The sequence below is a fragment of the Balaenoptera borealis genome (assembly GCF_965194805.1).
Source record: "Balaenoptera borealis genome assembly, chromosome: 4".
Taxonomy (NCBI): Eukaryota; Metazoa; Chordata; class Mammalia; order Artiodactyla; family Balaenopteridae; genus Balaenoptera; species Balaenoptera borealis.
The window spans coordinates 130,111,930-130,137,693 of NC_138861.1; the positions used below are offsets into that span (position 1 = coordinate 130,111,930).

Here is a 25,764-nt window from a genome sequence, read left to right on the forward strand (position 1 = left end):
TCATCTTCATGAGAACCGAGTTAATGAATATGAAGGGAAAAGTACGCCTACGTGCTGATGTGATCACGGCTTCTCCTCTCGGGCCTCACTCTACCGGAAGGAATGGAATGGAGAGACCCATTTAACTGGGCTGTCAAGGAAAAAGCTGGAATATACAACCTTGTGAGGTTAGAGGGGCCCCTCCTTGGAAATCACATCAGATAACGTAAGCCATCACTAGGTAAGATTTCGTCAATGTGACTGCTTCTGTACGGTGACCACACTTAGGACCAAATAAACTAAACATGCCTTCCAGTCTAATCCTTTCTGATTCTATCACCATCTCAAAACATTTACTCCTGGATATCTAGGAGATGTAACTAAATTTCCTATCTCCTTTCGCCATCCGACATTATGTATAAACCTCAACTTTCTCTGACAATTTGCCCATTGTCCCTTCCGAAGTACCACGCCTCACTAGGATAGATTTCCTGAACTCATGCATTTGAGGTTCAGTTCTGCTATTTCTAAACAGCAAAAGTAACTGTCTCTTGTTTTGCAAAGAAATACTAATCCTCACTGTGTGCAAATAAACGTAACTCCAGAAGAGGCCATGGGTGACTTGGTATTTCAGCTGCATCTGTCTGTAACTTAACTTGGTATTTGTTTATTTGTTGGCAGACTGCCGTCCACATGTGGACTATGTAAGAAAAACCACGATTTTTAAATTGGCAAAGGCCCAATTCACTGTACTGAAAAGGTAGTAAGCTGCGAAAATCCAGACTATCTAGCTAAGACGACTAATGGGTAATCAGCACAAAAGGAAGTATCTTCAAAACAATTCTTGGTCTTACAAATTCAAACAATCTATACCAGTGTGGGGCGGGGGAAGTTTGGACTTCTACTCAATAATCAATAGACGTAGGAGACAAGTGACGAAGGTGGAGAAAAGAAAATATAATGAAATAGTAAAAATTCCACATTTAATATCCTGTCACTTAACTTTTCCTTACTAAAATCCTGAATCAGTCTCAACATCATTCCTATAGGGTTCCATACACAAAACTAAAAAAATCAGGAAAAAAAAAATCATTTCCGCAGCAAAATTCACCAACTGTATCTATTAACTTTGAGCTAACAATAAAACCAAAAATACTTAAAATGAGACATAACTATGACAGATCATAGCATTCCAATTTATTCACCACTCCCCTCCCAGTAGGAGGACGAGGCCAAGCAGCCATGTGGCTCAGAGCGCTGCAGGTGGGGGGCATGCTGTATCAGGTTTGACCAGGTGACTTGTGCTGACCCATGAAATGTGATTAGAAGCAAAGTGAACCATGTCCAAGGGAAAGCTTTCAGAGCCATCACATGTGTGGGTCACTGCTCTTTCCCCTGTGTCAGGAAAATGCATGTCCCTGATAAGGGCGTTCCTTCAGACACCAAGTGGAATGGAGCTGTGGATAGAATCGCAGCTTCCAGCAGCCCATTGCTATAAACCACTAAAAGTTTAGGGTTGTTTGTTAGAGCAGTCTTCTTGGCAAAAGTTGACTGATACAACAATTTAAGCAAAAGAACATTTTTAAAAATTATTTTGAGAGTGAGAAGAAAACATCTCGCAATCAAGGAAAATAGTATTTAAAATAGTGAATTGTGCAGGATAAGCTAATTTCATGTTTAAAGTGCATTAAAGTTCCTATAAGAAAAATGAAGACAAATGCAAATAAAATCGTCTCTTTTCTAATCACAACTCATAATTAGCCACATAGCAAGAAAAAAATTTAATAAGATTCCTAGGAACGGGATACTATATTAAACAAAAAATCAAATCTATAAGCAAAGAATATCAATTACAAATCACTAACACATATACGTATCTTTCTTTGAGGAGTTCAAGCAGAGACAGTAATGTTTGAAGCATCATAAGAAACAAATCTGACATCATAGAGAAAAAAAGTCAAGAGAAAAGATGAGAAGAATAAAAAGAAAAATTTGCTATATAGAAAAGAAGTGATGTGATCCTAAGAAACTGGCTCTTCACAGGAAAAAAAAAACTACCATACCTCAGCTACTTTATTTAAAGGTAAGTTATCAATATTGACAGGCCAAAAAATTCTAGAATAAGATAATGCTATGGAGAATAGGGTAGCTATTTTATAAACAAGGGATTAGAAGGCATATTGTGTTCCTACAGTACAGTTGCTCTATTTTTCATATACAATGTTTAAAGGTTACTTTCCATTTACAGTTATTATAAAATATTGGCTGCATTCCCCATGTTGTACAATACATCCTGGAGCCGATCTTACACCCAATAGTTTATACTTCCTACTCCCCCACCCCTCCCCTTCGCTCCCCACTGGTAACCACTAGGTTTGTGGTTTATCTGTTGAGTCTGCTTCCTTTTTTTGTTATATTCACTAGTTTGTTGTATTTTTTTTCGATTCCACATATAAGTGATAACATGCAGTATTTGTCTTTCTCTGTCTGACTTATTTCACTTAGCATAATGCCATCCAAGTCCACCCATGTTGCTGCAAATGGCAACATTTCATTCCCTTTTTTGATCTGTTTTATATTGGAAATGCTTTTAACTGACCTTCAATTAACTGGCTCCCAGATTTACCTGACACTCTGCATATCCTAAAATCTGCCGAATGACGCTCAAGGCCACACCCTCTCAGTCAGCAGCCTGCGACCTGGCTTGCCTACACGCTCTTATCCTCATCACTTGACTTGCTTGCTTGAATCCCAAGGGTCAGTTGTGTTTGTTCCCGCACCAGTTTATGCCACTGGTACAAGTTACTGTAATTATGTAACTTAGCTAAACACTACATAAAGCAAAAATATATGAGGCAGAAAAAAATTCAATAGTTTCTAAGAAGATCAACTGAAGGTTTTGGAAAGACTTGCAAAGCAACCTGAGTGCAGAATCCTTCTATGATTTCCTCCCATCTTTTATAATTGCTTTGCTTTGTGTAATTTGACAGGTTTTTTTTACAGCCTTACCTTTGTGTCTTTTAGTAAAACTGGATACTATACAGAGTGGTTATGAAAAAAAATATGGTAGCAAACTCTAGTGTGGGAACCTAAACGCAGAATCACAAAGAATTTGGTCACAGATCAAAAACCTGGCAAATAAATGTATATTTCTAAAACAAGTTAAAATACAATGGTTGAAATATCAATTCTATGATAATTCTTTTTCTATTAATTGACCAAGTACTGGTCCATATCACATCAGAAAACAGGGTTTCACCCATATTATTATATAAGCAAGCCGGAGCTATAGGTCCCCCAAACATTCCTCCCTAACCATCTAGCTGGCCCTCTCAAAGTATTTCCCCTTGATCTGTATTTATTTAGCTGTATCCCCAACTGGGCTGTAAAGTGCATGGGGAGGGGACTATTTACCTGTATTATATATAAATTATCGTTCACCAAACAGGCATCATTCTAAACTGCATAAGCATTAGCTAAGCACACTCCCTTCTCCTGTCTCCTCCCTTCCCCAAAGACTCCCAGCTCCCTGAGGGCAGGCACTCTAGTATATTCCTCTTTGTATGAATCTCAATACTGATGCAACACCTTGCTCACAGAAGGGTGTCAACAAAGGATCTGCTGAATTGAACTAAGTAAGAGGGAAACAAATGCAATTTCCTTTTGAATTAATAAGACAGTAAAAGCAAGAATGTCATTCAGGGAAGTGAAACTCACTACAAAGAGGGTTCTAGAATCCATTTCCCAACCCTAACAAATTCTTAAGAATTCAAAAGTTAGCCAACAGTTGGGAATACTTCAACCAGCTGGAAATAAGGGAACAAATTAGACAAGCAGATGTGTTCCCTAGAAAGAAGACCAGAGTCAGGCCAAGCATACCCCACTCAACATACCTAGAGTTAATTCAAAAACCTGTTAAAGAAACTGAATATTCATTCAACACGTTTATTGTAGCACATAATGTGCACAGTACTGCAGAATACTCACATTCACAAGAATACCCATATTTGTTCCTGTCCTGAAGCACTTAAAATGCTCTCAGTGGAAACAGAACAAAATGGTTAAATTACAATAAAGTGCAAAAAGGGCCAAGACAGTTGTACAGAGAGTAGCAGCTGTAGAATTTGGGGAGGTAATTTCACAACAGTGTTTGAAATTCACAAGCTGGATGGGTTTTGGACAAGGTAAGATCATGAGAAAATGGGTCTATTAAAGTAGGGAAAACAGCATCAGCAAAGTCACAGCATCACAGAGGGTATATTTGCGCTATGAAAAGAACAAACCTAGCTAGAACACTGGGCATTACAGGAAAGTTGCAGAAAACTAGACAGAAAAAGCAGCTTCAACACATGGAAGTACTGAAAAGTCAGGCAAAGATTAAACATGCCCTGTGAATTACAGCATTTCAGGAAAATTACAAGGCAAGCACAACAGGCTGACGTGACAGAAAAAAGACTGAAAGTAGAAAACTGCAAGATGTTTTTTTATTTGATCAATGTGATGGTATAGTTCATGTGTCAACTTGGCTGGACCACAGGGTGTCCAGATATGTGGTCAAACATTATTCTGGGTGTGTCAGTGTGAGTGTTGTTGGATGACATTAACGTGTGAATCAGTAGACTGAGTAAAGCAGATGGCCCTGCACAGCGTGGGTGGGCCTCACCTAATCAGTTGAAGGCTTGAACAGAATAAAGGCTGACCTGTCAGGGAGTAAGAGCGATTTCCTTCTGCCTGACTGCCTTCAAAGTGGGACACTGGCTGTTTCCAGACTTTGGACTCAAGCTGAAACATCGGCTCTTCCTGTGTCTCAAGCCTAAGGGCCTTCAGACTTGAACTACACCACTGATTATCCTGGTTCTCAGACCTTCAGACTTAGACTGGAACTAGAGCATCAGCTTCCCCTGGTCTCCAGCTTGCTGACTCATCCTGCAGCTCTTGGGACTTGTCAGCCTCCACGATCACGTAAGCCAGTTCCTTATAAGGAATCTCTTTATATACATACAAACACACACACACACACACACACACACACACACATACATCCTATTCATTCTGTTTCCCTGGAGAACCCTAGCTAATAAAATGAAACTTAAAATTTAAGATGTTTGTTATACTGTTACAATAGAATCTATATGAAAAACTAAAGTACATTTGAAATACCTTCTGGTGAAAGAAAACATATTAACCTAGACATGAGTTTTTATTTTAACTAAAACGAAACACTTCTGATAGAGATAAGTAATTCATTTGAAAAAAGAATTCTGTGAGCACTTTACGTACCAAGAACTACGCAAGGACTAAGTATAATGTAGTGAAATAAAACAGATACAGCGCCTACCCTCAAAGAGCTTACAGACTGGGAGTGGAGTCTGCCATGAATCAACCACGAGAGAAACAGAAAATGACTTGATAAGTGTGAGAGCAGAGAGGGACATGGTGCTACTGGAGCATGTAGCGGAGAGAGCTCACCTCCTCCAGGGTTAAGGGACGGCTTCCTGGTAATGTGATAACTTAGCTTGGATTCGAAGGACACAAATAGGAAGAACCCAGCAAAGGGAAAATGCATGTGCGAAGCAATGGAAGGGACTCAGACATTTAATAGCTGACAAAAAGTATAAGGTGCAAAAAAAAAAAAAGAAAGGAAGAAAGAGGCTGGCTAGGATGGTAGGTGGTTTCGGAGAAGCCAAAGGAAGAGATGTTTCAGGATGGAGGCACTTGTCAGCAACACCTAATGCTGCTGCAAAGATCTAGCAAAAAGCCTTGAGTGGCTTAGTGACCTGGAGAGCAGAGGTGACCTGAGAGAGAACCACTGGAAGGCTGAGGGAGGAAGAAGCCTGGTCAGGGTGGGCTGAGGGCACTGGTGGTGAGAGAAACGGAGACCCAGCATATGGACAATTCAGGGAAGGAGAAAGGGTCCCTGCTGGAAGGGAATATGGAATCAAGAGGGAAAGACTTTGAATAGAAAGAGAAACCTGATGTTTAAAACCAACGAAAAGAATCCTGTTGAGTGTGAGCGGGTAAATATCAAATGGAGAAAAGGGATAACCTACATTGTAAGTGTTCATCAGGAGGAGATACATGGGTGGAAGGCCTGTTCTTAAGAAAGAGGAGGGACCCTTCTCTATGTGGGAGAAAGGAGAGAGAACAGGTGCGGCTGTAAGTAGGTGTGCATGTTTGATGTCAGAAGTTGCAGAATCTGTTAAGTATTATTTATATCACTTTTCTTAACATTCACCAAAATAAATGAAAAACGTACCTTCTTAGAACATCTTTTTAATTTGCAAGTATTTACACACATTAAAACAGGCTACTTATATTCTTTTATAGAAGGATACTCTTGACTACTGAACCCCCAAATCAAGTGTACTCAATCCCAAATAACTTTTGCCTGTGATTTCTCCTGTAAGTCTCACAGTTACATATTTCACTAATTTTGGCAATAGGTCAATTGTAAACATCTCCGCAATTTCATTTATTAAAAATATATTTAATGACTAAATGGGTAAAGGTGGTCATAAGGTATGAACTTCCAGTTATGACATAAGTCTTAGGGATATAATGTACAGCATGGTGAACAAAAAGAAATATTTGAAGTATATATTCGTCACTGCTTTAAAATGTACATGTATTCCTCTGAGTCTTCTAGATAAAAATTGGGCTCAGCACGCCTCTGTCTCTGGGAGAACCTGGATACCAAAATGGCATGTCCGACTAACTGGGTCAGAAAGCTCTGCTCGACCACTTCTAGGCTTTATCAACTTGACCTCAGCTTTTTCATCTGCAGAATGGGTATAATACTACTACTTTTGGGGGAACTGTTGGAGTTAAATGAAATAATGCTGATGCAAAAATTCTACAAATTTTTATAATGGGCCAAAGTCGCACAGTTTGAAATCTCATTTCATAAGCATGGATAATCAGTTTTTATTTGTTTTGTTTTCACTTACTGATTGACTTTCTAGAGGTAAAAATATCGTGGGGTTTCCTATGGGTTTTAGATGATGTCAACAGAGTATTATCATATGTGTTACCCAACAGCAAGGTGCAAAGTATTTCAAGGGATTATTATGAATCTCCCTTGTGTACAACGTGACATTGGTCCTACTGAATTGAAACAAAGCAGAACATATTTATAGAAGTTTAATACAAGCATATAAATGCTTGATAATAAGCATTTTAAATCTGAAAAAGTAGAAAAATAAAAGCTACATATAAGCATACTACATTCCAAAGTCTAGAAATGGGCACAGAATTAAGTCACATAGGGAAAGCTCTCAAAAGCCTAGCTGGCTTTACATGCTATTGCTTGAAGAAAAGTAGGGTAAATTCTCAGCAAGAATGACCATGTGCCTTTTTGTTCCTGTCTCCTGTTGAAAAACTAATAGAACAGACAGATGTGTAAACCACCATAAAGTGTACACAACCATATCTCAAGGGACTTAATTACCACAGGAAAAGAAACCAGGAAATGCTGCTTTAATCTCTGCGCACTGAGGTGAATTTAATAAAAATGTTCATTAAATACCAACTTAAGAAATCACAGACACATTAGTCAATTGATTACCCATTTAATTAAGTACAGTAGGCCCTCCGTATCCCGCATCCATGGGTTCTGCACCTGAGGATACACAGAGCTGACTATACTCCACCATTTTATACATAAGGGATTTGAACACCCACAGATTTCAGTAGATATAGGGGTCCTGGAACCAATCTCCCACGGATACTGAAGGATGACTGTGTGATAAAAAGTGTGTATAGTTTTGACATAAATCAGTCATGATAATGATACATTTAATTACTTTCTAGACTCCTGTTAAACAAAGTTCCAAGTGAAAGGAAACGCCATACTCAATCTCAGAACTCCTCTTCCACTGGACTCTGTTTCTCTTGATGCAATGAAGCACCCCAGTGAGCAGTCGTCCTTTCTCCTTTCCCCAACCTGTCTTTTTTGAATCATATGAGACTTCCAAAGAGGATGAAGACACAATTAAGGATGATTAGATCAGGTTCTAAGGTAACATTTCTCCTAAGGCTTTGTGAGCCAGTTTCCTCAAAATCTTGAATTTAACACACTTAGCTGAATACAGTGTAACTTTGTTGTGCAGCTTACATTAATTGAAAGATATATAAATTGTAAGAGAAACTGTACACCTTCTTTTGAATATCTTATCAGTTCAGTGATGGAATGTGGAACTTCACATTTTACTTTTTATTGCCTAGTAGTAGCTGAACCTTTTAGGAGAATCTGTTCATGAAGTGGATAGAGTAGTTTTGTCTAAATAGAAATTTCCGTAGAAAACCCAACTGTCACTGATAAATAAGTAAGTGTGGCTAATTCTAGTGTTTTCTGTTATATGCATTAAATTGATTGCACTTTGCAGTTTATTACCTATTTTAATACCAATCATTAAAAACTAAATCTAAAACACATCATAAAATATATCTCCAATTTTGAAAAACAAAAACAAATCATTTCCTTCTTTACGTTCACACACAAAAATATCTTGCCTGGCAACAAGTAGTATGTATACTTAATTTTAGGTGTCTAGATTTTAGTTTTAACACTTAAAAATAAATTTCATATATAATATATATGTAATATATATAATATTTATATTTATTAGTTTAATTTCTTCCTCTGATAAATGGGGTATTCATGTTGTTTGCTTCACTGCATCAATAACAACTACCTCTTCTTTTCACTACATTTTTTAGCAACTAAAAGATTTTAAACTTTCTTCTTTTTAATTTCTACCATACCTCTTCTTAAACTTTGTAATGGCATAGGCTGGTTCCAGCGTATCTAATGCAATGTTGATTAATTCTCAAATACCAATCTTTCATTATTACATTTGTTAAGTGTGATTTGAAAGAACCCTACCACTTCACAGCAAAGACCTCCTGTCCCATTAACCTTTGCTATTTCATTCCTCTATATCCCAGGTTTCTGAGTTAGTCCAGACTGGATTGTCTAGCTGTTACTCAACAGAGTGTCTGAATTTAAGCCTCTGATTGCCTGTGGTTATGTCTGTAAAAAGACTTGACATAATGATGAGGTGCTATTGGCCGCACAGTCGTCTGGCTAAGAGATAAAAATGCCTACACTGTAGACTGAGATGTGTACACATGTACCATACATACTTAGCAGGGACAGAGTGAAAGTGTCCCTGCCAGACCAAATACTCACATGCACGCAAACTGCAGGCCAGAGTTCAAGTGGAAGCATTTGCTCTCGGTTATTTCAAAGGAAATAGACATAAGGGTTTTCCAAGTTGACAAGGCGCATGCAACTAGGTGTACCACTTCCGGAAAAAGTCAGCAGAGGAATCACGTGAGCAAGCACCCACTGGGCCCCACTAGACGCATCCATGCAGGGTGGGCAGGGTGAAAACAAACAAAACTGACACAGACTGTTCTTGAAGAACTCAGACTAGTGACAGAAATTCATAGGTAAATAAATCATTCCTCTAAGTGAGACCATCGATATATTACGTGGTTTGGGTTTCTGTTCTGGTGGTGTGGGGAATATTTTTAATTAAATATTTTTTAAGTTTTAAATTTTAAATCCAATATTAAATAGAATTTAATTCTAAATGAATAATAATAATAAATTTAAATTAAGTATTAAATATAAGACTCAGCACATTTTCCTCCACAAAGAATCATTTCACAGAATTTCTATTTTCAATTCTATTTTATACATTCACTATCTCTAACACCCTGTTACCAAAGACCCCAAATCAATTAGGAAACACACACTCTTCAGCCCTCTGGCTTCCTTTTGGTTAATGCTTTGCTGGGTTACAAAATTATGAGCCTTTTAAATGATTTCTAGGGACGCTGCCTACTAGTATCCAGCATTCACCATTCTGAAAGACAGCTGAGAGCAGGCAGAATGTAAATGTGTTCTCTAGGAAACAGCCAACCTGCACAAAACCTCCTTCTTTAAAAAAGCTGAAAAGTGGCTTAGCACAAACATCATAATGATCCCAAACCTATCTCTAAGGTTGCCAAACCACTGTACCTAGTAAAGGTCTCTGCACAGCACAAGACATCTTCTACGCCAGGACATTTCTTGTGTCTATGAAGTCCTAACTATCTTTCCTAAGGGAAGACAGGCCACACAGCCACAGCCAGCAAAGCCACAGTAAACAGTGGTCCAGTGGCCTTAGCAGACGCGTGTGTCCCTGTGCATCCAACAACCGAGGTGCCCAGGAGCCGGGATCCAGGCGGCTGCAGCCACAGTCAGGAGCGGGCCCCTTATGGTTCCATCATTCCATCCAGCAGGTTGTCCTGTCAGTGGTGAACATTTACTGAGAAGTCTTCTACATGCTTAGAATTATATTAGCTACCTTGAGAGGAATTTAGAGGAAATAAAACAGATTTCGTTCTGTTTTACATAGAGACAAAACTATAAAGACAACAACTACGGACCTGGCAGGGAGAGTGATAATGCAAATACTTGCTAACATATATTGGCACATATAGGGGTCAGGGGTTTTGCATATGTTATCTCATTTAATATAATCCTCACAAAAATCCAGTGAGGTAGGTATTATTACCACTAATTCACAAAGAGGAACAGAGTTTTAAAGATTATTTTTACTGCTATGAAAACAGGAACTAGATCATCTTTTTAACTATAATATCTCCAATGCTGAGCACAGGCCCTGGCACACAGCAGACGCTTGGGAGCTATGGGTTGACTGAATGAGTTAAATAAATTGCTCAGCCAGTGAGGTTAAGGGTCAGGAACCTACTGTTTAAAATGGCCTTCCTTAACAGTATCCGAACTGGGCTGGGTTCTGCATTCCTTCTGATTCTATATCAAGGCCTCGTTTTGTCATTGATTCTAACCTTACCCCATCCTTCTATAAAGCACATTTCCCCCGCTGATCACTGCTGTAGCCAGCCTTGAAGACGGCCTCCAGTGATGACCCACCTCCTGGTATCCACACTCCTGTGAAGTCTCCTCCTGCACTGTACCATGCTGGTCTGCGTCTGTGTGACTAACAGCATCCTACAGAAATGATGGCATGGTAGGTCATTTCCAAAATTAGGTTATAAAAGACTGCCGATTTCTCTCTCTCACATCACTCTCAGAGAAGCAAGCTGCTTCTCTCTGTCGTGAGGAGTCCTAGGGAAGGTTTACACCGTTAAGAACTGAAGCCTCCTGCTGATAGCTATGTGAGTGAACTTGGAAGTGGAATCTAATCAAGTCTTCCGAGACCAAACAGCCCCAGCTGACTACCTGACTGCAACCTCGTGACAGTCCCGGAGCCAGAACTCCAGAACCGTCCAGCTAAGTTGCTCCTGAATTCCTGACCCTCAGAAAAGGTATGAATTATAAATGTTTGTTGTTTTAAGCTGTTAAAATGTGGGGGAAATTTGTTACACAGCAAATATATAACTAATGTAACCACAAATACATACAGATAAGATAGGCTAGATAAAAATCGTTCTGAAAAATATCATGTGATATCACTTATATATGGAATCTTAAAAAAAAAAAAAGGGTACAAATGAACTTATTTACAAAACACAAGTAGAGGCATGGATGTAGAAGACAAACTTACGGTTACCAGGGGATAGCGGGCGGGGCCGGGGAGGATAAATTGGGAGATTGGGACTGACATAGACACATTACTATATATAAAATAGATAACTAATAAGAACCTGCTGTAGAGCACAGGGAACTCCACTCAATACTCTGTAATGGCCTATATGGGAAAAGAATCTAAAAAAAAAATAAAAAAGAGTGGATACATGTATATGTCTAACTGATTCACTTTGCTGTACATCTGAAAACTAACACAACATTGTAAATCAACTATTCGCCAATAAAAATTTTTTTTAAAAAGAAAAGAAATAAATGTTTGTCAATGCAAAAAAAAATAGCTCAAAAGTCAAGCTCCAATAAAGCTCTTAAGCGATTCGTAGAACCCTCGGACAAGTCAAAAGGCAACAACACATTCTACTTTATTGCTGGGTGACACAAGGACACTGGGAAGCAGGATGGTCTTCAGTGGAGGTAGTTGAGAAAACTACCTGTATGGTTTCTGGATTGAGAGACACAGAAAATCCTACCTACTCGAAAATTTCCCCTATACCCAACCTGACATGCTCTGATTCTGAAATTTTACTATTTTTAATTTCAAGAGATCTAAGTGTTACCTTTATCGCATTTTTAACACATTAGCTAGCAGCTAAGACAAAAAGAAAGGAACCAAAGGGAAAAAGAGGCCAGGACAGATATTGCTAGCCTTTATATGAAGAGAAGAAGGTGCAATGCTTTGTAATGAATTATGGGTAGCTGGGGAACTTAAAAAAGATCAAGGAATATGTGATGTAAATAACTTTAAAATATATTTTAAAAAATTAAATTGTTTTGCAAATTTTCAGCAGTTTCAAAATATCTAAGTAGCAAGTTCAGATATATGGAAGGTTTTTTTTTTAAATTTTTATTGGAGTATAGTTAGTTGATTTACAATGTTGTATTAGTCTCAGGTGTACAGCAAAGTGAATCAGTTATACATATACATATACCCGCTCTTTTTTAGATTCTTTTCCCATATAGGTCACTGCAGAGTATTGAGTAGCGTTCCCTGTTCTATGCAGTCGGGCCTTATTAGTTAACTATTTTATATATAGCAGTGTGTACATGTCAATCGCAATCTCCCAATTTATCCCTCCCCCCGCAAGGTTTTTTAAATCTGACTTTACTCCTTTATAATTTATCTCAACTCTAAGGTATTAGAGCACAGAGGTTCAGAGAGCACACAGGGGAGATAATTCACCAGGGTTCAAATCCTATCCAGCTACCCAAAGGCTGTGTGGCTCAGACAAGTCACTTAGACTCTCTGTGTGCCAGTATCCTCAGGTGACAAAGGGAAATGATAATTATAGTGTCACAGTAAGTATCAAGGTTTTAATACATATCACCATTTACTGGCGTACAGTAAGCATGCAGAAAGGGTTAGCTGCCAACATCATCATTATTAAGGATTAACTCATCCGTCAAGGTATCACTATATATCTTAAAGATCTCTCTATACATATTCATTTTCCCTACCAATAAACTACAACCTCATTGAAAATAATAAACTGATCAGTAATAAAATTCCCCCACTCCCTGTAGGAACATACGGCAACAGCAGGGTTGGTATTTAAAACCTCATAGGACCAATTACTTGTGATTTTAATTTAGTTTAAATTTTTACCCTAGTGAAAGACAAATATGTACCTTACTGGAAGATAACCCATTAAAAGACAGACCTGCAAGCTATTTAACTGATATTTTATTGAAGAAAATCGCTAGAGAGCTGCACCTTACAATTCTGTAACATACAGAGTCTAGAAAATATTGTAGAAATACCATTTGTATAAATCTGATAGGAAAAAATAGAAATAGGGAAGAAACAGAATTAGAGGAAACTATGTATAATTTTGGGTATAAGTGATAAATCCTTTTGATATTTCTTTTGGTTGGCTGCTTGGCTGTTACCATTCTGCATCAACACTATTTGATAAGCCTGTTGACCTTGGTGGCTTGATGACAATGGAGAAAGTTCTATTTGGGCTCTAAAAACACGCAAGTTGCTGCTCTCCTTGGAGAGCCACATTTGATCTCCCACTTCTTCATACTGAAATGCCACGTGTCACCAGAAAAGACTCTGGGATAAACTGCCTAAGACTGTCCATCCTCTCACAAGGCACAGGTAGGAGAGCAAATAATATGTAATAAAATAGCTTTCCTGGTAATGGGGAAACCAAACTGACATCGGAATCGGGGTGGAGCTGTGTTGATACCACAAGCTCAGCTCAAAGCCCAGTGCCCTCTAGACTTAGTTAGACCATCCCCATACCCTGGCACCCCTCACGGAGTAGTGGATCAAGACCCAAATATTCTTCCATATGCTCCATTTTTTTTTTTTTTTAGAACAACAAGCCATCTTTCATTACGTTGATAAGATAATATACTGTGAAAAGTCCCAGGAAAGGTATGTCTGGACATATGTCTTAAGAACATGAGATATAATACTCTAGCTCTGAAATGACTAAAGAATTCCAAGTTTTAACTTTAAATGACATAATTCTGTATTTAAACAAATAGTTTTCTACCAAAAGATCAGAAATTTTCAAAAGCCTGCAAAACACTAAGTAGTTCAATTACTTTTCAAATATTACATATTTTTTCCTTTAGTATAATAAAATTAGCATTTAATAAGAATCATCCGTTTCTTACGGAGCTTAAGAATTCTCTTGGTTCATTTTAAGCCAAATCTTGCATGTTTAGAATTTTCTGGTTTAGTTGGAAATAGTTTTCATGGGTCTGAACATCCAGTTCAACTGATTATTCTGAAATGTGCGCATGTGGGAGGAATTGTTAGCCTATGGGACCCTTCTTCAGTAATTCAGATATTTAAATCATCATTTCCAAAGCAAGTCTTCCAAAATCAAATAAACTGCAAAACTAGAAGCATAACTGAGTCTCCAAAAGAGTTCCCATCCTCTGCCAAAACAGACCTCGAATTCTTAATCCCTTGTCCAAAAAAACTGGACCAAGTATTGACGTTTTCCACCAAGCAAGCCACATAGCCACAAATGTTTCTCATTTACTTCACTCCTGGGACGTACAGCTCAAATAAAAAATTTCCTGAATGCCCCAAATTTCAGATGCAATTTGGAATGCAAGTGGAATGCTTTGCAGGAAACATTATGATCTTCTCTTACCAATTCAGTGTTTCTGCAACGCAGTCCTCAGGAGATAATCCCAACTAATCAGAAGGATGATATCACTGTCAGCCATATGACCCAAATATTAAGCTCTCTGCCTCTAGCTCAGATGTGATTTTGAACCCTGAGCAATCCGCTTCTCCAGCTACTGTTCAAGTGAGAAAGACGTCACCTCAAGGGAGTTAGCAAAGATCCATACTGTGCTCCACGGCAAGAAACATGGTAGCACCGCACTCAACCCCCCTCTTAGGAAAGGCCAAAACCATGTTAAAAGGAATTAAAGGCACTGTCATCACTTCTGCACCCAAAGACTCCCACAGTGGCCTCTCAACAGTCAGAGATTCTAATTAAATTCAAGTGTGAAACTTCACATAGCCTCTAGCTAGTTTATGAGTCCTACTCTAATCCCACTCCCACTTCATCCCCTAGTAGTAAGTCAAACAATAACGTCTTGGAGTACCAAAGTTGCAATAGTCATCTTTTGTAGATTCCTATTTGCTTTCAAGGAAAGAAACACAGTTGAAATAGAGGAAGAAAAGTACTGCTTTGAATACACCAAATTAACATGAAAACTGTGTAAGTCTTAGAAATCGTGGTTACTAAAAAGGAGAGAATTGTAGGTGGCTACAATATGATGAAATAAACAGGGCATAGAGTAGCAAATGTGGGTAGCGAAAGATGGAGACAAACACTTACTGACAGTAACCCGTTAACTAAGGAATTCAGTATAAGCAAATTGTACAGTTAAAGGGAACTCTTCAACAAGGATAACCTGAGAGATTCTGAGGCAAAACTCAAAGCTGAGCATATTACACCTTGAAAGTTTGGGCAAATGGAGACAGCTACTGATGCTACAGAAATAACAGCCAATAGGACGAAATGCCCAAAAAAGGAGTTTGAGAAAAGCTTAAAATCATTATTTAAGCATAAGAAGAAAAGAATCTAGTTTAAACAGAATAATATTCTCTAAAACACAATAATGAAGAACCTACAAAACAATGGGTTTGCCTAAATTAGCTTTCATGGTTCTACAGCCTATTTTGATATTGTTAACATTTACAAAGAAACACTTAAACTGAGTCTGTAAATTAAAATTAGGATATAACTGAAGATCCTGTGAGATGAGTATGCCTCAGAAAACCATAAAAAAATATAAAATACTTGAAAAAAATAATGTCTATGCGTTAAAAAAAAGAGATCAACTTAAATGTGTGATTGGATCAACACATGTCATGAACAATCTAAAAAGTGGCTTGAATACAGCTGGCTGCCAAAAGATCCTATTTTCCATCCCCCACGTGGCCCTTTGGTAAGTCATCACTCATTTATCCATACAAAAAGAAACAGTAATCACACTGGTGATCCACTACTTATTTTCACTGAAAAAATCTGGTTAGCTAATAACATCAGGAAATGAAATATTCTAAATGACTGTGTTTTCTGGTTACTTTAAAACCTAATTCTGTGCATTTTCCCTCTTGCCCCTGTTGGTTTTAGACTTGGAATTGAGTGAAATCAGTATAAGCTCTCAGAGTTTTGAATAAATGACATAATATATATGAAGCTTCTAGAATAGTGCACATGGGTAAATACGCAAAGAATTGTTAGTTCTCTTATTCTTTTCCCTTCCCTCTTGCTTCTGCCAACCATAGCTTTGCTTCCTCTTCTGCAGTTTAGGATTCAGGAGCTGAGTTTTCACATGTGATAAGTTAATTCCCCAACAGAATGAAATGTTTCTTTATTCTTTTTTTTTTTTTAATTAATTAATATATTTATTTTTGGCTGTGTTGGGTCTTTGTTTCTGTGTGAGGGCTTTCTCTAGTTGCGGCAAGCGGGGGCCACTCTTCATTGCGGTGCGCGGGCCTCTCACTATCGCGGCCTCTCTTGTTGTGGAGCACAGGCTCCAGACACGCAGGCTCAGTAGTTGTGGCTCACGGGCCCAGTTGCTCCGCGGTATGTGGGATCTTCCCAGACCAGGGCTCGAACCCGTGTCCCCTGCATTGGCAGGTGGATTCTCAACCACTGCACCACCAGGGAAGCCCCTCTTTATTAACGATCTGTCCAGTGAGTTTTAATTACAGAGCCCCTCTAAAAACTCCTTGCCTTGACTTTTTCTCTTCTTCCCTTAATTTCCACTGAGGGATCACCGAAGTTCAACTCACAGTTTGTATTAGAGCCTAATGTTGTGTGTAGCACTATACTAAGATATAGGGATACAGAATTCTAGAAAACATTGATCCCACCTGGGAGAGTTAATTTTATGTGTCAGCTTGACTGGGCCACAGGGCACCCAGACAGTTGTTCAAACATTACTTTGGGTTTTTCTGTGAGGGTGTTTTTGAATGACATTAATGTTTTAATGCATGAATTTGAGTAAAGTAGATTGCCCTCCACAATGTAGGTGGGTCTCGGCCAATCAGCTGAAGCCCTGAAAAGAACAAAAGGGTCTCCTTTCCCCAAGTGAAAGAGAATTCTTTTGCCTGATGGCCGTTAAACTGGAATATCCACCCTTCAGGCCTGACAGCCTTTCAAGTGGGACACTAGCTCTTGCTGATTCTACAGCAGCCTTCCGGTCATGAGACTTGAACTAGACCATCAGCTGTTCCTTGTTCTACAGCAGCCTGTTGCCTCTGGACTCAAAGTGGGACATTGGCTCTGCAGATTCTGGACTTGCCAGCCTCCATAACCACATAAGCCAATTCCTTACAATGAACCTCTTTCTCAGTCTCTCTCTTTCTCTCTCTGGATGGATGGATGGACGGACTGACAGATAGCTATACATCATAGATATAGATATAGATATATAGATATAGATATATAGATCCTATTGGTTCTGTTTCTCTGAAAACCCTGAGTAATACAATACCCTCAAGAAGCTCAGAGTACAGTCATAGGGATATACCCAAATAAACTTTCTCCATGAAGCCTTTCCCAAACAATAACATAGAATATGGTGCTATGAGCCAAATAAACCATCAAACAGAAAAACTATCAATAAACATTCACTGAGTGAATTAAAAGGACTTGAAAGCGGAATCCGCCAAGGACAATATCAGCCCATGTAATTCATTCCCTCAAGGATTCTCATAAAGTGAGTGATCTGGTGTCCATTTACAGCTAGGCTTGCCCTTTCCTGCATATGCTGCCTAGATGAGATTTCTCTGCTTTTATGAGTTAGTTAACTGTTATTTGAAGCAGGTCATTGGGAAATAAATCTAAAACAGGGAGTACAGTTATAAATTAGTTCATCCCCCTCGCAGGACAGGGCACAAATGAGAAGCAAACAAGCTCACCTGAATGGCAGCCAAGTTCTTCTGCTCCTGCGATGGCGCCTCATGAACAAAGCGAAGCCAGTTGGAGTGCCGTGGGTTGGTAGCATCCAAAATGTACAGAACTTCTCCCTTACTCCCACGAACCTGAAACATAAAAGCTCCTGAATTTATACTTGAAGTTAATCTTAACCATACTAAATAGATCACCCGTACTAAAAAAATAACATGATATTTTTTCGTAAGTATTACCTTTACTTATTAACAGGTGTTGAATAGATGCTCGATTAACATCCGTTCTTCCCTTTAAACATATGTACAAACAGAGCCTACTTTAATTTGGCAGATGTCTAGATGACTCACAATTGCAATCAACTCTCAGAAACATCCTGTGTTGATAGCTCTTTTCTGGTCAAGATTATTTATTTGTAGGTGTATTTTAATATATGTGTCACAAATGCAATTGTTCGGGGGATAACTATAATTGCAAACCACCCCCTTTCTTTCCACCTAAGAGGGCAGGGCTGCTTGGTTCCCCAAGTGGGAGGGGGTGGAGCTGGATAAATCCTTTCAATGTCTCTTTCCACCTGCTTACTGAATCATTTCCATATGCGGAGAATTTGCTAATGTAACCAGTGAAATCTGACATCCCCTGGGCCACAATTCACATTTTTAACTAGTGGATGAATAAAACAAGTTCAATTTTGTCCTTTCATGGCCTGCTCATGTCTTGCTGAGAACGACGGTGGGCTCTCTGTTTTTTGTTTCTTGCCATAAACCCTCCCGGACAGATTTACTCAACTCTCAATCAAGGGAGGAGGGTAACTGCCAAAGGAGCAAGGACTCCACTGGGCATTCCTGAATCCAAGTTGCTTCGAACCTAGCTTCTCAAAACCTCTGCATTGTAGGGTACTGGGCACTTGCTCAGTTTAATAAAACATATACCAATCTCTACCCAATGTTCATTTTGTGTTTATCTTCAATTGGAATCGAGAAGAGGAGGGGGGGAAGCAATGAGTGATTAGCACTCCACATCTCTAACACCAAGTAACACAAGTATAAACACTATACCTTCACTGACTTGGAGTGGGAAAAAACAAATTCCAGAGCTCCAGAATTTTATAAAGTAAAGCACAACTAGCCTAATAAGGTACGTATTTTCATGATACATTTGGACAATCATTCATTCACTGAACAAATACTGACTGAGTCCCTACCACGGTGCCAAGTACTGCTAATGCACTGGGAGTCTTTCAGTGAACAAGATAGATAGATGAAGCCTGACCTCACAGCACTTAAGAGCAAACAAGCACAGGATATCACTTCAGGTAAAGGTAAGTGCTGTGAAGACAACTAAAGCGTAAGAGGAGGAGGCAGAGTGAGGGGAGAAGGGCTCTTCCAGATGAGGTGGTCAGGCAAAGCCTCTCTGATGAGATGACCTGAAAAGAGTCCTAAATGAAGGGAGGGCACAGGCCAGGGGAGAGTTCAGGAAAGCGTGGTTCCAGTCTAGAGGGAACAGCAAGTAAAGGGCAGATAGAGAGGCCCTGAGTTGGAAACAAATTAAGAACAGCAAGAAGGTCATGAGACTGGAACAGAAGGAGCACCAAGAAAATGGTGGGCGTTGAGATCAGACAGGCTGGCATAGGGCAGACCATGCACTGACCCGGAAACCAAGAAGCCACCCCTACGGGTCAAGTTACCCAAAAGCTGCTGTATAAAAACATCTGCTGCGGGCACTGCAAGGCCTGATATTCAAGATTCTAATACATATTGTCTGGGAAAAAATACAGTTAGCCTGCTCCTTGTATCTTATATCTGCCATGTTTCTCAAACAATCCCTGTTTTCTTAAGGGCCCAAGGATCCTCCATAATCATTTAAAAATCTCTCTAATAAATGGCAGACCCTCACTGGAAAGCAGGGATTTAATTTTCAATACTGTAATTGCTAAAAGAACTTAGGACTATAAAATACCTCATATTTACATCTCGTATGTTTAGGTGTGAAGCTATGGGAATTCCTCACTAAATAACAATCTCACGCTGAGATCTGCTCTGGGAGGCCCTTGAAAACTGTCCTGCCTTCCTGCTTACCCGTCAGCTCGGAACCCTCACTGCCCACTGGGTGATGCCAAAAATGTCCAGCCACACTGCTGGGAAAAACAGGACACTCTACAATCCCCCCCTCAAAGAGGACACCAGTTCACATGTCTTTAAGCAGAGTAAAAAGGTAATTCTAAATATCTGGGTATAAAGTCTCCTTTCCAGGCTCCTCCACAGCTACAGTAACAGAACTGTTTATATTGACAAACAACTAAATTAAGCAGAACAAGTGGCATCGCCAACAGATACCCGAAAGATAAATTTTCTCAGAACTGAAATCTAAAACCTACAACTGTTGTTGAAATCCACACAGTCCAACTAATTCTATGTAGGGAAACGCCAGCGTGCTTGCCCACAGCAGACTGCATTTGAGAGGAGAGAACTACCTACAGAAAGCAGTTAATGGCTCTTCTCAGTTATACATTTGTTACCCAGTATTAAGTACAATATATATCAGATGTGTTTGACATTTGAAATTCTTTCTTCAAAGATGTGAAACACAACAAAGATTTCTCTGTGACTTATTATAATAAGCCCATTTTACCAGGGGCATTGTTTGTTCCTTATTTTTTCAGCTTTTTCCCAGGCCCTTTGGCTCCAGCTGTGTTGAATGACTCAGTAACTCATTTCCAGTCCATTAGATGTATGCACTTTCTGGTTGTCTATTACCTTCTCACATCATATTCTGGCTTCAGAGACATGCACAATTTAATTTTTTATTGAAATTCTTACAAGATTTGTCACTTTCAATAATCTAAATGTATATATTATCGCTTATACTCTCATAACAACACTATAATGATATATTACAGTGGCCTACACATTCATATTTGAGATAACTTTTTTTGTTCATTAACAGAGCCACTGCCCATTTATTTTACTCTAAACATCCTTACCCAAGTGACTCTTAAGTCCCTACACAGTCTGCAGGCTACCTGTTTTCTCCAGCTTTCGAGTGGCTGGTCCTTTCCCCGTTCCTCCATTCCAGTCTTCAACACTTCACTGAAGCTGCTGGATTATCTGCTCACATGACTTTTATCTTCCTACCCTAACCCCGGCATTCTCCTCACTGAAATATCTAAGAGACATCCAAGGATAATCTAACCCATCTTTCCTCTTTCCAGAGAAACCAAATCAAAAAATCTCTAGACAGATGGCTATTATTAAAGTCTCCATTTATCTATTTTAATTTGATACTGAACCCTTAGGTAATAAATTGAACATTTTTTTTAAAGACTAATGAATAAAGAAGATCCGAAATTCCTCTTAGTATCATGTTCCAGCATCTAACTGACCTTTGCAGCCAAATGTGTATTGTTTTTCCTTTCAAAACTAGTCTTCCAGGGGCTTCCCTGGTGGCGCAGTGGTTGAGAGTCTGCCTGCCAATGCAGGGGACACGGGTTCGAGCCCTGGTCTGGGAAGATCCCACACGCCGCGGAGCAACTGGGCCCGTGAGCCACAATTACTGAGCCTGCGCGTCTGGAGCCTGTGCTCCGCAACAAGAGAGGCCACGATAGTGAGAGGCCTGCGCACCGCGATGAAGAGTGGCCCCCACTTGCCACAACTAGAGGAAGCCCTCGCACAGAAACAAAGACCCAACACAGCCAAAAATAAATAAATAAATAAAAATTTAAAAACAAAACAAAAACAAACAAACAAAAAAACTAGTCTTCCAAATGCCATCTTATTCTATTTGAATTTTCATGGAAATGAAGTGTATTGGTACTGTCCTACTGAGGATCATCTTCTGAATACCTGGGGCCTACAAAGAAGTCAAATTCTCATCTTGCAGTAAAACCCATCTCAATCCCAAACTCTGATCTGCACAGTCTTCCTAAGCCAGTTACACAAAAATAAGTTAGCTAAAGTAGGAAAGGGAAAGAAACCCTCATGTGAAAATGAAAACCTTCCCCCTTTAATCCAGTCATTCATATCTCTAGGACTTTGTCACTGTATATTAAATGAAAATTATTACTGCGCAGGAACTTGGCAGGTTCTACTCTCTGTCAAATGCTACCGACATCATTTTTCAAGGTCCAGGACAATGTGCTACAATGGATCTGTCTTTTTTTTCCAGATTAAAGATTAGCAGCATTAAATATGTCACAGTTTGTCTTCCCACCCAGCCAAGGACAGAAGAAATCACAAAAAGATTCAGCTCAACAAAAGTAATCCCTAACATGTAAATGAAAGAAATGGAAATATGTAATCAAATCAAATATATAAAGAATTTTTCTTTCCTTAAATTTAAATATTTTCTCTGTTAAATTGTGTCAACTATAGACAGAAAAGCTTATTTATTACTTGGATGGTTCATTTTCACAGTAGAAGGGTCTACAATGTTACTCTACTATTTTCCTTCAATTATTTTGAATGCCTGAGGAATCTTTCACTCAACACATACAGGACATCAGGGTTCCCAGAGCAAAGCTAATCAACGAGATTGGTCCCCAGACATGGCAAAATCTACCCAATGGAATTTTATTTAACATATGGTAAAATTTCATGGCAGTGAAATATAGTCAGTTCCAAAAATACAGAAATAATATCCTTAATTAGAAGTCACAATATGTTATGTTGATTTATTAAAGAAAATATATTTTCCTTTCTGTCTTTCAACAAGACTTTTCAAAGAAGGTAGTTTTAAGAACTAAGATTTAGAGTATGGATGTCTTTAGAGGATAAAATGTCATCATATTTTTGTATTTAAATTACAGGCATTCTTTCGGCAATTGTTTTTAACTGAAGTAAGGCCAGATGCCCTGCCTTCAGTATTTAATTACCCAGGCTTCAGCATATCTTTAGGACCACAAAAAACTAAGTGTGCTCAAATAATCAATTCTGACAGCACACTGTTGTCAGATTTAAACTAAAGAGACACACTTTCAGAAATCAGCAAAGATCATCCCTAGGAAATGCTAATGATTTACAGTTTCTAAGCAAAGGGATGGTTTTTTCCTGTTGATTTTTCAAAGTATTCAGTCTAAAATTCTTCCCGGCTTTGGTGCCTTTAAACACACACACATATCACCGTAGCGTATCTACTTATGTCTCCCTCACATACTATCTCGTGACCCTAATCCACAGAATCCCCGTCCTCAGACGGGAAAGCACACGGAGAGAAAACACAGGCTTTTACAGACGCCTCTTTACTGAATAACATCCAGAATGTAATACACACAAAATTAAATAACTTAAAAAGACTGATGAGAAAAATAAAGTCTCTTTTTCATTATAAATAATTAGGGCCCTAAATATTTCAAGCTGGAAGGAACCTCAAGAAGGCATTCTAGAGTGGTAAAAAATGGTAAAAATGCTGGACCAGGAATCAAAAGGCCAGATGTGATCCAAGCTCTGACTGTATCGCATAGGGTGAGTCATTTCCTCTAGCTGAGCTGAGCCATGGTCTCCTGACCTCTAAAATGGGGATGACAGTCCCTGCCCTGTGACCCCACAGACACTGCGTGAGCATCAAAGGAATAAGACGCATGACTTCTTTATACCAATGAATATTTTGCAATCACAAAGTTACCAGTACACTGAGGAAACTGGGGCTCACAGCAACTAGCAGACGTTCTTAAAGACGAACACTGCTTTCAACAGCATAGCTGGGCACACATGTACCATTTTTCTGCCATGTCAACTTTTTCAAGGAACAAACATGAAGGATATCCTAAAAACCCCTATTCAAACCCAAATACATACAAGTAGCCTCTGCTTGGACACCTGAAGTAAGAACAGGTGCCATTACTAGGTCGTAGCAAATCCAGGTGTAGTTTCAGCTGAGTTGACACTCTTCCTTACGCCAAATTCAAACATGCTGCTCTGTGACCAACTGCCTTCAATCCCAGCTCTGTCCCTTCAGTAGTTTTAATTTCTCTCCTACATATAGCCCTTCAAATTTCTGAAGTCAGGAGTCCCTCCTTCTCTACGTTTTCTCTTCAATAAGAAAATAACTCTTTCCTTGTCTGATGTGATAAACGTTCCTTTCACTATCCTGGTTGTCCCCTTATACATGTACACTAATTTGTCAAAACTCTCTTAACATGGGACAGAAGTCAGCACACAAAGGACTATTATGATCTGGGCACTGTCTCTACTGATGCAATTTAAAATCACAAAAGCTTTTTTGGTTGCCACATCTTAGCTGAGGTTGCCTCTTTAATCACCTAAGCTGTATCAAGGAAGTTCTCCTGATACCGTCAAAGGCAAGTTTAACTGAGGAACTCGGTTAGGTTTCTGTAGGTAAGCAAATCCTGTACTTGGGCACCTGTACAGATTGTTTCAGAGATGGAAACCTTTTATTTGGTACTGTCTCAATAAATATTTTATTCACTAAAAGCTCAGCTAATGTGTCTTTTTTTTTTAACTGTCTTGCCTTTATTTCCTTTAAAAGTTCAAAAATAATTTATAAGAGGTAATGAGAGACTTACTTTAAAAGTACTCCATATCTTGCTTTTCAAAGTACTTTTTAAATTGGGCTAATTTTTTAAAAGAAGAAATAACTGACATGACAATGTGAAAGACACAGTGAAAAGCATATCATCTTTTCCATGGTAAATTTATGAGAGAGTCTTAGCAGTGTAGCCACTGTCCCTTTCTACAATTTTACAAACATGTTCAGACAGTCAGATTTCAGTGACATTTTTGGATAGACTAGTTTTTTACTGCATACAGAATAAAGTAAATTTAGCTGGCATTAGCTTATTATACCCACTGCTTTAGGGGTTTTCTGTAAAGAACATGCCAAGGATAGTGTATAAATACTGTGGCATCCATTTGGACTGCTTAGTGGCTTTTTTTTTTACATTTTGATTTTGTCAATATCATCAGGCAGGTAAACTTCTCTATAAGTAAAGTGTTATTTCACCAAGGGATTAGAAAACCTCATTAATAAAGTCAGCATGTTTTTTGACAATTTGGTGTGATCCATCAGATCCATTAGAAATGATTCACAAAACTTTAAATCTGGTTAAAGTTTTATGAGCCTATAGCGTTGCTCAATTTTTAATACAGATTTGAGACTTAGACAGACAAAGCCTTGAAGTCAGCTTTTGGAGAACCCTCCCTATGGTATATTAAAAGGGCACAGAAAATATGCCAAAAATAAGAAAATTTTAGTAGCAAAATTCTACTTATCAGACATGAAAGCATTTCAAAGAGTTGGTCATGTAAAAAACAATGATAATCTCCAAGATCCAGAGATCACAGTTTTGATATTGTTTTTAAAAGATGATGCTTTGTATCTGAACATTTCTGGGCAAGGGTTATAGAAACACTGAATAACAAAGAGCACTATGCAGTCCACAGGGAGAAAAATGAAAAAAAAAGAAAGATCCATTTTTCCTTTGAGTCTTATCTCCTAACCCAAATTCCACTGGTGTAGTCACTGTTTTTAGATTTTTCCTAAATATATAGCTTTTCTACAGCTATTAAAATTGAATCTGCCCAGCCCATTTAAATTAACTGTACTCTCTTCATTCACGTCTTCAAAATATATGCAACTTCCTCGATAAAGAAACAAATGAATTATCTTATTATAAGAATACACCTAAGGCAATCAAGTATTTCCCAATCACTAAGGTTCATCCTTTCCCTTCTTATAATCATCCAACAACCACAGTTCTGTGCTGAAGAATTCTAAAAGGTAATATTAGTTATCAGTAAACAACATTTA

The 25,764-nt window shown here is 38.6% G+C and overlaps 1 protein-coding gene and 1 long non-coding RNA gene across 3 annotated transcripts in view; one reads left to right on the forward strand and one right to left on the reverse strand.

The window, feature by feature from the left end:
- Window positions 1–25,764, forward strand: part of LOC309627634 — a 1,075,643-nt gene that overhangs the window by 889,529 nt on the left and 160,350 nt on the right. The gene's annotated exons all lie outside the window — the stretch shown is intronic.
- The window catches only part of PRDM5 (PR/SET domain 5), a 226,103-nt gene that overhangs the window by 138,086 nt on the left and 62,253 nt on the right, over window positions 1–25,764 (reverse strand). For both annotated transcript variants that reach the window (XM_082389642.1, XM_082389643.1), the window contains exon 3: window positions 18,012–18,134. In XM_082389642.1, coding sequence (XP_082245768.1) covers window positions 18,012–18,134 — 123 coding nt within the window. The remainder of the gene's footprint in view (window positions 1–18,011; window positions 18,135–25,764) is intronic.